This window comes from Carassius gibelio, chromosome B20 (assembly GCF_023724105.1).
Source record: "Carassius gibelio isolate Cgi1373 ecotype wild population from Czech Republic chromosome B20, carGib1.2-hapl.c, whole genome shotgun sequence".
Taxonomy (NCBI): domain Eukaryota; kingdom Metazoa; phylum Chordata; class Actinopteri; order Cypriniformes; family Cyprinidae; genus Carassius; species Carassius gibelio.
The window spans coordinates 14,945,467-14,961,062 of record NC_068415.1 but is presented as its reverse complement, the minus strand read 5'-3'; the positions used below and the strand labels follow the sequence as shown (position 1 = coordinate 14,961,062).

The 15,596-nt window shown below is 36.0% G+C and overlaps 1 protein-coding gene across 1 annotated transcript in view; it reads left to right on the top strand.

Annotated features, from left to right (window-relative positions):
* scfd2 (sec1 family domain containing 2) overlaps positions 1 to 15,596 on the top strand; it is a 119,089-nt gene that overhangs the window by 51,594 nt on the left and 51,899 nt on the right. Inside the window, exon 5 of the mRNA XM_052585948.1 lies at positions 7,306 to 7,579. Within this exon, the coding sequence (XP_052441908.1) occupies positions 7,306 to 7,579 (274 nt within the window). The remainder of the gene's footprint in view (positions 1 to 7,305; positions 7,580 to 15,596) is intronic.

Genomic DNA, 15,596 nt, shown 5'->3' with positions numbered 1-15,596 from the left:
TTGTAACCTTCTTAGGGTGCTCTGTTTTTACAGCCCTTCTTATAAAAGGCTTCAGGCATCAAACATACACACATCAACAACATTCCTCCAGCGGTGTGCCCACAACAACAGTTCCCCCTCCCTATAAAAGGTCCTGTCTCCCACTATCTTACCCCAGAGTCCCTGCTGCCCTGAGGGCTGTAGAAGGGCTCCATTGTGTGGAGAGAGGCACCTGGTTTTGGTTAGTGCCAAACTTGGATACACACTCTCTCACACACTCGTACAAACACACGCACAGCAGGGTCAGCTCCCTCTAGAGGCCCATCTGGAGTTAATTTCCTGTCGGAGACGGCAAGCCATTACAGGCGTGGTCTGGCAGCCTCTTGTGATTGGATGAGAGATAAGGGGCGGGGCGGGGCAAAACTACACAGTAATTTGAATTATTGGCTTGAGACCTTTTTTTCTTTCATTTTAGGAATTTTGTGCAATTTTAAGTGTTTACATGACACACATTTTATAAAATCTTGAGAGTGAAACAGTCTGCTTCTGTAAGTAAAACTCCCATTCATTTTATTCCATAGGGGAATAGATTTTGAACAACACCTTGTAAATGTTTCTGTAAAAGAAACTGTGAGCTACAAGGTTGTTAATCGATGGTGTATGCTTTTTTTTAAAAAAAATCAGCCTTTAATTCAGCTTCTTTTTCAAATAATTGTATTTAACAGCATCACTCCTAGTTCAGAACTACATGACACATGATTCTCTAGACTGAAGACAATTCTCCACCAACCAGAGAATCTTGACAAGTAAATAGATTATTACTTTCTTTGAAGCCATTAGGCACACAGTCTTTCAAATACAAAATTTGTAATGTTTTGATTCACCTCATTTTTAGTTGGTTTGGCTTATGGCTTTTATAACTCATGAACAAAGATTTCTTTGAAAGCTTTATATGGGAAAATACTCCTGGAACCAAGGCCCCTGAAAAAGTGAACAGGAGCTTTTACGCTCATTTCTAAAATGGTCAATTTCCCCTCGAAGATCTGTTAATCTTTAGGGCTAAAATGATTACCGCTCAGACCACTGATATCACTTGAATGCAGTGTTTTTTTTTTTTTTTTTTTTTTTTTTTTTTTTACATTGTTTACCAAAGCTTTTACTGTTCAGTGAAACAATTATGCTTAATGAATATCATGCTAAATGGCGACAATGTGGTGATACAACTTAAGCTTTACTGTAACCCTGTTTATCAGTAATTGCAGCTCATTTTTATTGTAGCATATAGCGACAATAGGGCTCCATTAGCTAATTGTGGTTAATAGCAGCAGTAATGCGTGGGCCGGCGTCTGCTCTCTTAATAATTGTTTCCTATGACTAGTTATCAGCCACACGGGTCTCTTCTAGAAAACCATTTAAAAACTTGTACCTCACACTTATATATATACTTCACTTTAGCAAAACTAGCTGCCATTTTACAGAAATACCACACCACATTTTATTGCTTAAACTTCTAATTTTGGTTTCCTGTTTGTGTTTAAGACAGGAAAAGTGACTTAAGGAGTGACAGTATTTTGTTATTTTGAAGCTTAAGACTTTATTTAATGTTACAAAGGTAGGCCAATATGCTTGGCATTCGGCAAGCTGTCATTACCTCAAAGTACTTTCTGTCTACATAATGTGTTCCTTAATTCTAGCGATATCAAAAGTATCAGGATCAAGTCAATATTAAAGGGGTCATATGATGAAATTAAAAATTTTCATTTATCTTTGGAGTGTTACAAGTTCTTGGTGCATAAATAAGATCTGTAAAGTTGCAAATACTAAAGTCTCAAATCCAAAAAGATATTCTTTATAAAAGTTAAGACTTGTCCACGCCTACCTAAAAAAAAAACTCATTTTAACACGACCCCACATGTCTACATCACAATGTGGGAAGGTTTGCATAATGCCGTGCAAATGTTAACAAAAAGAAAGAAAGTGTAACTTTTATTCTCGCTGTTGCTGTTGCTGCCATGTTGTGGAGATGCTGTGTGTTTCATTGTGAAAGCGAAGCTACTTTGTTTGGCCTTCCAAAAGAGGAAACAACTAGAAATCAGTGGTTAATTTGTATTTACAACACTGTTCCAGACCAGTTCAAACCAAATATTTAGATGTGTGCAGAGCATTTTACGGAGGACAAGGACTGTTTCCTCTGAGAGTAGCCTACAATGCCGGTGTCAATTTCTATAAAGTGGGCCAATTCCAAATTTGCAAGGACAATTTGAAGCTTCTGACACACAGTCTGTAAGTACGTTTTCATATGTAAAGGATTTGCCACTGATGATTTTAACATAAGTTTTCAGCAGTGTAGCACTTGTTGTTTGTCATTTCTCTGATCACAAATGCAGACATGGTTTTATGTTATGTGGCGCGATACACAATGCAACCTGTAAAAAGACAGTATACAATAAGTCATTATAATCAGTATTTATGTTCACACTGGATGCAAAAAATGCCTGGTTTGTAATGGGTTTTATTGGTTTTGTCTTTTCGAGCCGGCATGACAGTATGGTAAGGGGAGTAACATTTCCATCACATGCCTGAGGCTTGAGGCCAATCACAAAGCACTGGATAGCTGGCCAATCAGTGTACTGCTTTGTGGGGCTTAGTGGAGAAACAGTAATGTACAGTATGTGGAAAATAATGTTTTTTTTTTTCCTAATACACCAAATAATGTTAATTTTAGCAACATCATATGACCCCTTGAAAATAATCTTTTTACTGCTATTAGGTATTGAGTTCTGCATGTGTGGTGTCTGACTAACAAGTGGCCTCTTTCATTAATGTATTTAGCAGACAGACGCGTTTATCCAAAGTGATTTACATTGCATTCAAGCTAACAATTTTCTCCTAACATTTAATATACAGTGTGTTGAAAGCTTCTCAAAATGCTTGTTTTTGTGTGGTAAACAAAGTCAGATACTTGACTTGATGGTTATTGTTTTGAGTACTGCAGTAAAGAGCAAACTGCTTAACCTTTTTAACTTTTTTACTTTTGCTTAAAATCAAGAGATTTTTTTCCCTTAATAACACTAGATCTCAGACTCATGTTTATAGGTTAAATATGCTTCTGTTCAGTTACATTTTCAGCCACTTGATTTCCTGTGCCGCTACCACTGAAACCAATTTTACAGTAATCTTTTAGATCTTAAGTGGTGTTGAAAGGTATTGGCATTTTGATTTCAATGCATAACTTCAATTGCAGTAGGAGTATCCAAGTTTTTTTGGAAGCCACATGTTACCAAACCCATGTTTTTGTTTCCTTCAGCCAAGATCTCATTTGGTTTTCAGATTTTTTCTAATGTTTCTAATGTTAGGATTGGGTGGAGAGAGAAAATGGTTCTCTGAGGACTGAGAGTTTAGTTTAGCAAATTTATTATATTCCTTACTCTACTTTGTCAAGGAAAATCCCTGGACACTATTAGGGGAAATAACGTCTCAAATCTCTACGTCAACAGCTGTAAATTTAAAATCTGTGCATTTTTCTCCTGTGTGTGTTCATGTGCTTGTGTTTGTGTCTCAGCAGGTCTCTTTACTGAACAGCCCAATTAGGTGAACATGACCCTCATGCAGATGTCAGGTGCTCTAAAGAACACAAACAAAGACCATTAGGGCCCTGAACACAGATGAAGAACTTTTAAAAATACACCACACACTCTTTACACTCAGACGGGTATATGTATATACTTGTCTGAGTCTAAAGAGTGTGTGGTGTTTTTTTGTTTTTTTTTAAACTCCAAGATATCTTTTAAAAAAAGCTTTTAAATAAGCTAAACAAAAACTCTACTCTGTACTATCATGTCTAATACTAATGTGAAGAATTACTAAGCAGTTTAAGAATCCTGTTGTGAGAGAGTTTGGGTTCAGTTAGCAGAACTGTGACTTGCTTTATCGAGCCTCCACTATATGAACATTTTAAATTATTATAATGTTTTAATCATATACATGCATTTTACTATATACATACTTTATAACATTTGGATTGTTATATAACTCTGATATTTGGTCCTGAGTTTTGTTTGGTTGTCCACTTTTGGAATGATGTGTCATTTTTATACTCATATAATTTATAGATATTATTGAATATTATTATGCAAAAGAGCATTTTAATAAAAAATTATCATAATTATAAATAATATTCATAAAATCATTTCCTAATATGAAACCTATCAAAATATAAATGTAAAATGTTTGTGTTAGAACCTGTGTGTATAGCGCCAAAATGTTAGCAGGGCAAGTAGAAGTCGTGACTATAGAAGCTGAAAAAATCTGGATGTTAACTACCAGGTGTGTTTTCCCTCTGGTTGTGTCTTAGCTTGCCTTGACTACGAAGTGAGGTAGTCAAAAATCAAGTAGGTGCATAACAGCCCTAGCACCTTTTATCCTTTCTAGCACAGAATCTTACTGAGCGAATGCATTTGGGTGTCCTTTTATGTAGTTTGTGAGGTCAGATGATGTTACGGTCCATTACCAATCAAAGATGTAGAATATCTCTTACCATCATGATGCAGTGACAACATCATAAAAGAATTCTCTTTTTCATGCTCTCTTTCTCTGTATCCCCCTCCATCTCTGTCTCTCATCTTTCTTTCATCAGTAAATGAAATAGAAAAGAGAACGCCTAAGCTCTGTTTCACAAATATTTGGGCTAAGGGTTCCGCATAGTGTCGATTTCACAATGTCAAAGGATAAAAATGTGTCTGTGGTAGAGGTTGGTGTGAGTCACGTGCCTTTGAGGGAGTTTGTCTTGTTTCTCTTGATTTGCACTCATTGTCAGACACAGATCTGGGCTTTGATTCAGAAACAAGAACAAGACTGGATGTTGTGCTCATGTTTGTTTATCTCCTTACCAGAATTACTGATTGCAGTGTCCGGTGACGAAGTGTTTTGTCATTTTGCACATTCTCAAGTTAAGTGATGAATTATATGTAATGTCATTTAGATTACATGATGATGGTCTGTTCTCTTATATGCTCATCTTGTTGATGCCTGTGTGTTTGTTTCAAGATTTCATGGATTTTCTGATCCTTCTTAACCAGCTACTTTGCACAGGTCTCCAAAATTTCTGAGCAACATTTTAACCTGTATTAAAAAAAATTGGCAACCAAACCATCATCAGAAGAATTTGAGCATTGGCTTACCAGACCCACTTCCATTTCCAATTCCACTTCTGACAGAATTGGATTGTTTGTTATTAATGATTTCCTAAAAAAATTGAATCGATTCACAATGGTTCACAAACTTTCTTTAAATATGTATCCTTTCGTTTATGGATTGATGCATCACAGGTGTGACTCAGTCCGATTCCAGGCAATGTCCTCCCTACATTTCCAGGCCTGATTTAGGATGATTATATCCGATGGAGAAAGAGTGAGTCCCTTATATCCTGGCGGTCTGGCTGGGAGGTTACATGGTGCACAGATCTGAATTAGCCCGCTGGGGTTCGACTTCCTTAAGCTCTTTGAGTTCCCCCAGAAAACAGTCTAAAACTTCTAAAAGTCACGAGAAAAAAAGTACGTTAAATATATGAATCTAAATTCTGTATGCAATGGGGAATCTCATCCACTAAAGCAGGTAACGGTGTGGAATTACATTAACTGTGAGAGAATAACCTACAACACACTCCATTTATTCTCTTCTGGCTGATAATGGTTACCTCGTAAGATGATTCAGGTGGGCCGCTCATGTTCGGAAGGAAGGATGACACGCGGGGGCCTAGTGGCCTGAGACTCCGTGTTTCAGTGCTTTGGAATGTATTGTTTGGTTGTCATTGTACTCTCAGGCTCAGAGGGAGGATTTTGTAGTTTTCAGATATGAGATTTTGAAGCAAGGCCAGTTCAGCTCTCTCCAGAGAGAGAAACCGTGTTTGTGTTGGGCAGAACAGCTCTGTTGAGCTCAATAGGGACGCTTTTTCATTGCAAATGAAATCCATCCTCAAGGTTATTAGATTTTGGAGGTTTTTTAATGCACACAAGCTCTAACACACGCACGCAATCATTCTCAGACACACAAAAACACACTGATGTGTATCTCAACGGTCTGTCCTCGTGTAAACCGAGTAGCTTTTTCAGTTGAATTTGTTCTGATATCGCCTCCTGTAGACAGATGGCTTAACAGAGATATCATTTAAGGAAACTTTTCTGGGTATTCTGCACTTAACTTTGGTTGGCCATAAATATTCCCATTCAGAGATTCCCTATGTAAGGCAACTTTAAATGCCTTGCAACTACTAAATGCAGGCTAGGAGTTGATGGCATTATACATACAATCTAATTAAAAATAATAAAATACTTATACAGTAAATAATTGGGTAACCCTTTATTTAAAGCATTTATGTATAATGCATTATAAAGTGTTATTAAAGTATATAATGCATTTTAATTATTCATAATGTGCGTTGTAATACATTGTCTTCTCATAAATAATTATAACCACCTTTAAAATGCATAGTAATGAATTAATACTGAAAGTGTTATAATGTAGTAATAACTGTGGTAACAATTATTCATGATACTGTACAGTGCATTATAAGGTGCATTACAAGGCATAATTAATGCATTACAACTTTTTAGAATGCATTATACATTAAGGCTTAAAGTGTTACCAATAATTGTGTTTTTTATGGTGTTATGACACATTATATTAATCTGAATATATTGAACATGCTACCATTCAAAAAAGTATTATATAAAAAAAGACGTTTAAGAAGTTACTTATTCAGTAAGGATGCATTAAATTGTTCAAAAGTAACAGTAAAGACATTTAAATTTGTTACAAAATGTTCAAATTCTATAAGAGAATCTTGAAACAATTATCTTCATTTTTTTTGTTTCTTCAAAATTCTATTTTAAAACATATTAAAATAGAAAAGTTGAATTTTTTAAATTTTTTTATTATAATAATATTTCACAGTATTGCTATTTTTACTATATGTTTGATCAGATAAATTCACTTTTTTTTCCAGAGGCATATACTTACGCTTTAAAAGATATTTTTGCAATTCTCATTCACAAATTTTCTCAGTGACCGAATCAGGTATTAGTTCATGGTTTGAACGAGTAATTGCTCCCTTCAGACTTGATTTTCTAAAGAATTTAACATACGCAGAAGTGGAAAAGGCTGTGGTGGAGGTCTCTAACATAATGATTGATTGTGTCCTGGAAATAACTATAGCAGAACTATGTAATTCCTGCTGGATAAATGTCACAGCTGTAGTTTGATATATGCGATGCTACATTTTTTAATAGTCTTAATAGTGCTGACGAATCTCTTGTCTCCTCTCTGCAGGCCTTGGGGGATTCGGACCTGGCAGACGTTCTGAAACAACTTCTTCCCCTCATAAAGTCCAGTGAGTCTGGAACAGGTTCTGACTCTGGTGAGCTGAGTGTGGATGATCTTCTGGTGCTGCTGGTCTATGTGTACTCTGTGGCCAAGGAAGCATGTCCAGGTGGTGCTGATGAGGAAAAACGTGTTGAAAAGGTGGAAAATGAGTTGATTGGCGCACTGACACTCCGACTCACCCGGCAGACCTCATTAAGCCCTCTGCTGCAGGAGATCACAGGTAAGTGGTGGAATACTAGTTCAACATGATCCCAGTACCCTTAGAATAAAGCAGTAATGTATTGAGACAACTCGAAGTCAGTCATTTGTGGGTTGATAGGAAGAGTAGATTACTGTCACATTATTGTCACTAAGTTTCCACATCACTGAGTGACTTCTCATGAAGCTGTCAAGCCCAATCTCAATGTAGCACACTAGTGATTAGTGCTGAAACATTTAAACAACATTAAAACAGCCACCAGCACAGCCGCTGCACAGCTGCTCTAACCTCTCCACTTCAAAACTACATACATCAGTGGAACAAGAACAGCACTGATCGCCCTGTAATGGGACCCTGACAAACCAGCGCCATTCACCCAAACCGCTATAAGTTGGAACCATTCTATGTCTCATGACACACACATACTGTACATACACATAGATGGTATCATCTTTGGACATGTCCTGAGGTGTGACATGCAAGATTTTGCTCATTCTTTTATTCATGTAGATTCAGTGAGCTCCTGTTATTGAGAGGCAGTGTACATGTTCATCTACATCTACTGCCATTTTTGTAGAGATGCACAATATTGGTACCATATCAGTTATATTAAAGATGGGACAACTTAAAGAGATAGTCCACCCAAAAATGAAAATTCTGTCTGTAATTACGCACCCTTATGTCGTTATGTTGTCCTGTTAGACCTTTGTTCATCTTCATATAACTATAATATAGATCAGTGGCACTGCCTTTTTTGGTGACTTTTTAAAGAGCCGTTTTATGTTGCTAGGCAACCACCAAATCAGCTGTTCTGTCAGTATAATCAAATGATTACAGCGCGAGCGCTCTAAAATCTTTGGTTTTGCTGTCAAGTAAATTGTCATATTAGCAAAAACCTTCAAAAATACAGCTCCAGGTAACCTGCAACAGATACAAGTCAAGATTATATGAAATGGATGGAGACTGTAAAGTGATTGAGTGATTGAGATGAATGAAGGGAAACACCTCTGCCTTCTGTCTTTTTTAGGATAAAAATGCTTGCTTTGGATGAAAGCGTCTGCTAAATGAATAAATGTAAATGTTCTTTTGTCTTCAGGAATACGCACTCACCACCCTCACACTCCATTAGTCACACACACACGCGCTAACACACTGCTCGTTTTTAGGGTGGAATCCACTTCCAAAGTAAAAGATTCAAATCTTTGATTTACTTTTTCCTCAAACGTTCTCCTTTCCCTTTTTTTCCTCTTTTTTTTCATGCTCTCGCTTTCGTTTGGTGACAGTTGATGGAAGCCATCTGAATCTGTGGCCCATATGAGAGCGTGTAAACCTGATTCGGCTTGATTTGTGAAGGCAGGAATGAACTCTGTACACTCGCTGCACTTCAAACCAACTCATTCCCAAGGCTTCAGTTTCTTAGTCATTTTTGCTTGCCGCCTACATAATGTTGTGTATTCAAGGTTACATGGAGGTTTCTCAAAAGAGTGTGTGCCGTGCATCTTTGGAAACATGACTACAAGCTCAACTTTTCCATCCTTGAGGTCTCTGTGTGCAAGTGTGTGTATATAAAGTTGTTTTACTCCTGCGATGATTTGATGTTGTACTAAAGTGAAATTCAAAGTGCCCATTAGGCTGGTGGACACACCCTAAGAGAGTCGCCATCTGCGCGGCCTTCGAGAGCGTCTAATAGATGCTTTGCCACAGTGGTCAGACTGGCGTGTGGTCCTCCATCTTTACCGTGTCTTTCAAATCTTTGTGTGTGTGTTAGTGTGGTTGGAATCAGGGTTTTTAAGTTTAATGAATGTTTCCGTACCTGTGGGCTTCAGAAAGGAACAAGCTGGCATGATGCAGCATTGCGATTGTTGGAAAATATGTTGTAACTTGAGCATACATGAGCATACGCTTCCTCGAGCTTGAAGCTCCATTAAGAATTAAAGCCGTGATATTATACAGTATTATTTATTTAATAGTAAATGTGTGTGTAGTTTGATTTTATCATAACATGTAATTATGTGATAATAATAATTAAATTATTAATAATAATAATAATTAAATAATAAAAATAAGTTAATAAAAACAACTAATACATTTTATATATATATATATATATATATATATATATATATATATATATATATATATATATTTATTTATTTATTTATTTATTTATTTATTTTATGTGGTTATTTATATAATACTATAAAAATTATAAATAATTTTTACATTTGTTTGCTTTCATTCTAACACTTATACTGTATAATAATAATAATTATAATAATAATAATTTATCATATGTATTATATTATATGTATTAACATTATATATGCATTACATTTTCATACATCATTATTTTCTTTTTTTTTCTCATCTCACATTAATGATGACTACTATACTTCTGTAACAATATTTTATGCAGTAAAAGTTAACATTAAATGTAATATTATAATGAATATTCGCTTCTTTTACTTGCTCTTTTGTTCTTGTCTTTCTCTTCTTCTCTTGCATTAATGAAGAATGCTTTGGCTCTTGCTAACTTCCTGCTCTGCTCGGCTGAGGGGCCCCTCGTTCCCTCTCTCTGTCTTTTAAAGCTTATGACTCTCATATAAACACAGGACTGCCAATTACAGTGCCAATGCACACCAGGTGTGTCCAGGCAAATGTATGACCGACCGCTCATTGACAGTTATTTGTAGAGTTTCTGAGCGTATGAACGTTGACGTGTGAGCCTGGACGCACGTGTGATGAAACTTCTGCCATGTGTTTTCATCATCAGCGTAACAATCAGATTATTTAACAATGAAAGAACGTGCAGCTGCGGCTGGTGTTCTTGTACCAGTGCCGTGCATGTGTTCGGTGATATATATATTGATTGTGACATTCGGCTCAATTAAATTGGTCAGAATGGAAAGCAGGCTCTACTTGAAACCTGGTCGCTATGGGAACGAGCCGCTTACGCACACACACACACACACACACACACACACACACACACATGAACTCAGCCCTGGTCAGCATGGGAACCGCTCTGCTCTGACTCTCATTTTAAATCCGCAGAAAATCAGCCGAGAAAGAAACACACACAGACATAATCACACTAACACACATCAACGTATTCTCTTAAACTCTTGAATAACAGGACGTACACCCCAGCATAAATACACAGCAGAGAAGCCTGGCTGAGCATACATACACATACAGGGGGTGAGATAAGATGCGTTTGCCTTCTCAGGGGAGGTGGATTACAGAGCGTCATGATTACAGACGGGCTGATGCTGGAAGTGCTGGTGTAACCTTCACAGCTGTCTTTCATTATCTGTGCCGGCCTGTTTACCAACATCAGCTGCCCATTCTGTCATTTTATCTGTCTTATTCAATATTTATCTCGCTCTGTTTTATCTATCTATCTGTCTGTCTGTCTGTCTATCTATCTATTCATCTTGTCTGTCTGTGTATTGTTCTAGAACATCTTATGCATCATTCTTTAACCCTGCCTGCCTGTCTGTCTGTTATTCTGTCATTCTATCTATCATTCTATGTCTCTACCTATCGTTCTACCTATTACTCTATCATTCTAATTATCATTCTTTCTTTCTGTTTGTCTTAGGGATGGGAACACTCATTGATTCTCTCTGTGCATCGGCATAAAAAGTTAACAATGCAATGCATCGATTTAAAAAAGTGTGCATCAGATACAAGTTGAGATTTGTATTGTGATGCATCGTTACTAACATATTTAAATCAGCAAAAACCGATTTGTTTATATATTTACAAAAGTGAATGGGCTATATACTGTGGTTTTATTGTTTAGAAAGTGACCAGGAATCTGTGACCAATATTTTATACATAGATTGATTTCTCCTCTCTAAACTGTTTCTCAAGCGTGTTCTCTCATCACTGCTGCTGCGCAATGGAGACATGAGGAAAAGCAAGCATTATAGTCCTTAATGTCGATCAAATCAAATTGATCCACCATGGCAAGTGTGTTTTCACGATATCTGTAAAGGGAGTATTGTAATGGGTAAATAAAATGTAATCTAATACAGTCCTAATTACTAAGCTCAAATGAGTTAAAGGGTTAGTTCACCCAAAAATCTAAATTATGTCATTAATGACTCAACCTCATGTCGTTCCAAACCCGTGAGATCTCAGTTTATCTTTGGAACACAGTTTAAGATATTTTAGATTTAGTCCGAGAGCTCTCAGTCCCTCCATTGAAGCTGTGTGAACGGTCTACTGTCCATGTCCAGAAAGGTAAGAAAAACATCATCAAAGTCCATGTGACATCAGAGGGTCAGTTAGAATTTGTTGAAGCATCGAAAATACATTTTGGTCCAAAAATAGCAAAAACTACAACTTTATTCAGCATTGACTTGGTAGTTTTTGCTATTTTTGGACCAAAATGTATTTTCGATGCATCATTCATTTTGGTCATTTTTCTTAAGGTTTCTTTCTTTTTCTTTTTTTTTTTCAATACTTACCCCACCTTTAATTTAATTATTTAATGTAACATTAAAATTGAGTCTTTTTGTAGAGCATTTTTAGATTCTAATGTTCTGCTATCTGTTCTGCTAGCATAATTAGGTACAGCTGTCATAAAACCAGAGAGAAAAGCAACATGGCTATAATTCTAGGTGAGAGAATCATTGTGTTAAGAGGAGCTAAGCCTGACAGTTATCCAGTCCCGGACCAGGTTAGTTTCCCAGCATAAATGGCCACAGTGACTGAGCTTGATCTATGTTAAATTTGATTTATGGAAACAAATCATTTGACAATGAGTCAGACTACCTGGAATAAGGATGGTTTATTTGAAAAAATTGTTTTATAACACAGGCCTCAAGCCGTTAGAAGTCAGAAGACACTTAAGTTAATTTAGAATTTGCTGTCTGTCTGAACCTAAGAAAATAAAAGCAATCATATTTTTTTTCCATTGTATCATATTGCATCGAATTGCATTGTGTTGAATGGAACTAAATTGAAATCAGATCGTGCTGCATCGTTATGGGGGGAATCTATATATATGTGTGTGTGTGTGTGTGTGTCTGTGTGTGATAAGCGATTATTTTAATGTTATTTTATGTTGAAAATTTATTCATTTTGCTAAATAAATATATTGGTTTTTATTATAGCAACTAAATAGGACTGTGCAGGGACTAATTAATTAATTAATTAATTAATAGTTTTAAGAACCAAACGACCTGATTCACTATAATGATTGTCTGCTTATACATTTATCTGTCTATATAATTACATATTGTGCTTGCGATGGCAGTCTTAGTTTCTCTCTGTGAGTTTGATCTACAGCAGTGCAGGGGTGTTTGCTGCGGCATCTTATTATGATGTTATTGGAGTTCAGCGCTGTCATCACTGAAGCATTGTGGCTTCACACGCAGCGGGTGGAGAGTCAGAGGTGAGGCTGTCGAGTTCCTCCAAAAAGAGAAAGGTTGAAGAGCAGATCAGAGCTAAGAGATGGATGAATTCACTAGAGGATGGACAGAGGAGTGTTCTCACTCCTGTAGAATGTGAATGAGAATGTGCCTGACTCTGAATCTGGCTTTAATGGTTGTCAGTAACTTATGTATGTGTGTAAGTGGGTGTTTGTCTCTGCTTTTGATTAAAGCGCAAGTCTGTTTATCTAGGAAAATGTTTCAATTTCAGACTTACATCATAGGAAACAAGTTCTTTAGTGGAGTTATCTACAGCCAAATCCACATGTGGTACCTGAACTATCACTACTGCTATGAAACAAGAAATATTATTGGATAAAGAGGCTCCCTATTGAGCTGAGGAGGCAAATGTAATTGGATGGCTTCAGATGGTTTTGTGTGAAACACAGAATGTTATTGACGGAGGTGTTGACTTTCTGAAAACAGTGCGATGGTGTGCTACTGTGTCTGTTTATAGAACTGGACGAGCCCCATCAATAAATACAACTTTGAAGACTGTTTATAGAGCGGTATTGTCTGAATTAGGAGCTGATGGATAGCATATGAATCACAGACCTGATTTCAGAATGGCTCGGCGCTTTGAACAGTGAAGAGTAATAGAAATAGAAGAGAGTCTGTTCTTTGTTATGGTTTATGATTTATGATATTGAATGATATTAATGTCTGCTGGCAACGTCAAGGTTTAAAGTCAGCATAAATAAGTGGTTGCAGCCCATGTACAGGTGGTATTTCCAAGTGATACAAGATGTTTTATTTTATATCAGTGATTTTATCCATTGATAACTCTTCGGATTATGAAAAGGTGTCTCTAATAGGGGGTTGAAAAAAAATTATACTTGTACAGCATAATTCCAAAGACGGAACAGTTTTTTTACATTTTGACTCTGTAGAAGAGTGGCATTGATAAGAAATTTTATTAAGAAAGTGATTAAAAAATGTCACTGTTTTCATTCATTCTTTTTACTGCCACTGCTTACAGGAAATTGTTAATTTGAAAACTTAATAACGAATGACTGCTGAAAAAATATTTATTTGATAACTGTTATCTTATAATCTTTAGCAAATCACAGAATTAATATTAGTTTTTCATACTCAAATACCATGATGACTTCATCCACTTGTAGGATTTATTTATTTGCTTGCTTTTCATTTTTTTTAAGCTTATTTACACAGAATGATACTGAATATTAATATCAGCTATTTTATTGGTTATTTAGTCTGATCATATAGTAATAACTGTCCTATATCTGCCCGAATTGCAATATTGTTGAATTTCTATCAGTGTTATAAAGTTTAACTTTTGTTTAGGATGAATTCTAATAATATCACGGAGTCATCATTCATTATTAATGATCTTCTAAATATGTGCCAGCTTTATGTGTGTGTTATGAGGAGTCACAGAAACAAAGTATCTGTCAGCAAAATTATTAATACACTTATAAGTGCACATATGTTTAATTCATAAATGCACACAGACATATTTTGGAAAGCAGTCAAAAACTGCAGAAATAAACATACAGCATGTACGCTCAACTGTTAACACACATGTACAGTACATGTAGAAATGCCATGCATGACCTGAATGTGTCCCAGCACATAAACACATGCACATCATTTCTATTTTCCCGGGGATTTAACTACACATATATACATTAAAAACCGTAAATCCCACTTCATCCTTTCACCCAGGAGTGTTTCATCCTTCATAAATACACGTTAAAACCAAATACAAACACAAGTACAATTGCATCTGCACTAACACATTGACAGAGTACATGACAGAAAAAAAAAAAGAGAATATATATTTTTTTTCTTTTTTCTATATCTTTCACTAGTCATTGTGGGAACCATAGTCAGCAGGGGATCGTGCTGGGAGGTCTCTCTGGAGATGATATGGATATGGATATGAGGGATAGAGTGGATGTGTAGGTTTGTTTTGGTGAGAAATCAGATATCATATCTAATGATGTGTTCCTTCTGTGTCCATGTTCATTCATATTTGTGTGAATGTTTTTGACATGAATCAAAAAACAACTTTGCAATAATCATGCAATGAAGACTAAGGCAAAAGTACAATTTATATTTGTAGATTTTAATTTGATTACTTTTGTAGTTTATAGCTTTTTCTGAATATGCAGCACAATGAATATTCTCCTTTTTAAATATTTTTCTTACTTTACATATTTGCTGTTTTTATATTATTACGGTACATTTACTTTATTTTAAGCAGTATACCTAATTGAGAAATTGTTTATTGTGTGTGTGTGCATGTGCGTCCGTGGGTGCGTGTGTGTGTGTGTGTGTGTGTGTGTATATGTGTGTATATATATGCGTGTGTATATATGTGTGTATATATGTGAATGCATGTATGTATATATGTGTGTGTGTGTGTGAGTGTGTGTATGTATGTATGTATGTGTACACACATAATGACAGCAGTGGTTTGTACAAACTGGTTTCTTCAGAGGAAATTAGCAGCCATGTTTTAATTTGAAGGAATTTTTTTTTTAATCCCTTTAATTAAAGGAAATGAAACAATCCTCATCTCCAGGACAGGAGGCACAACCAGACAAGCTTACTGATTGGAGGATCTC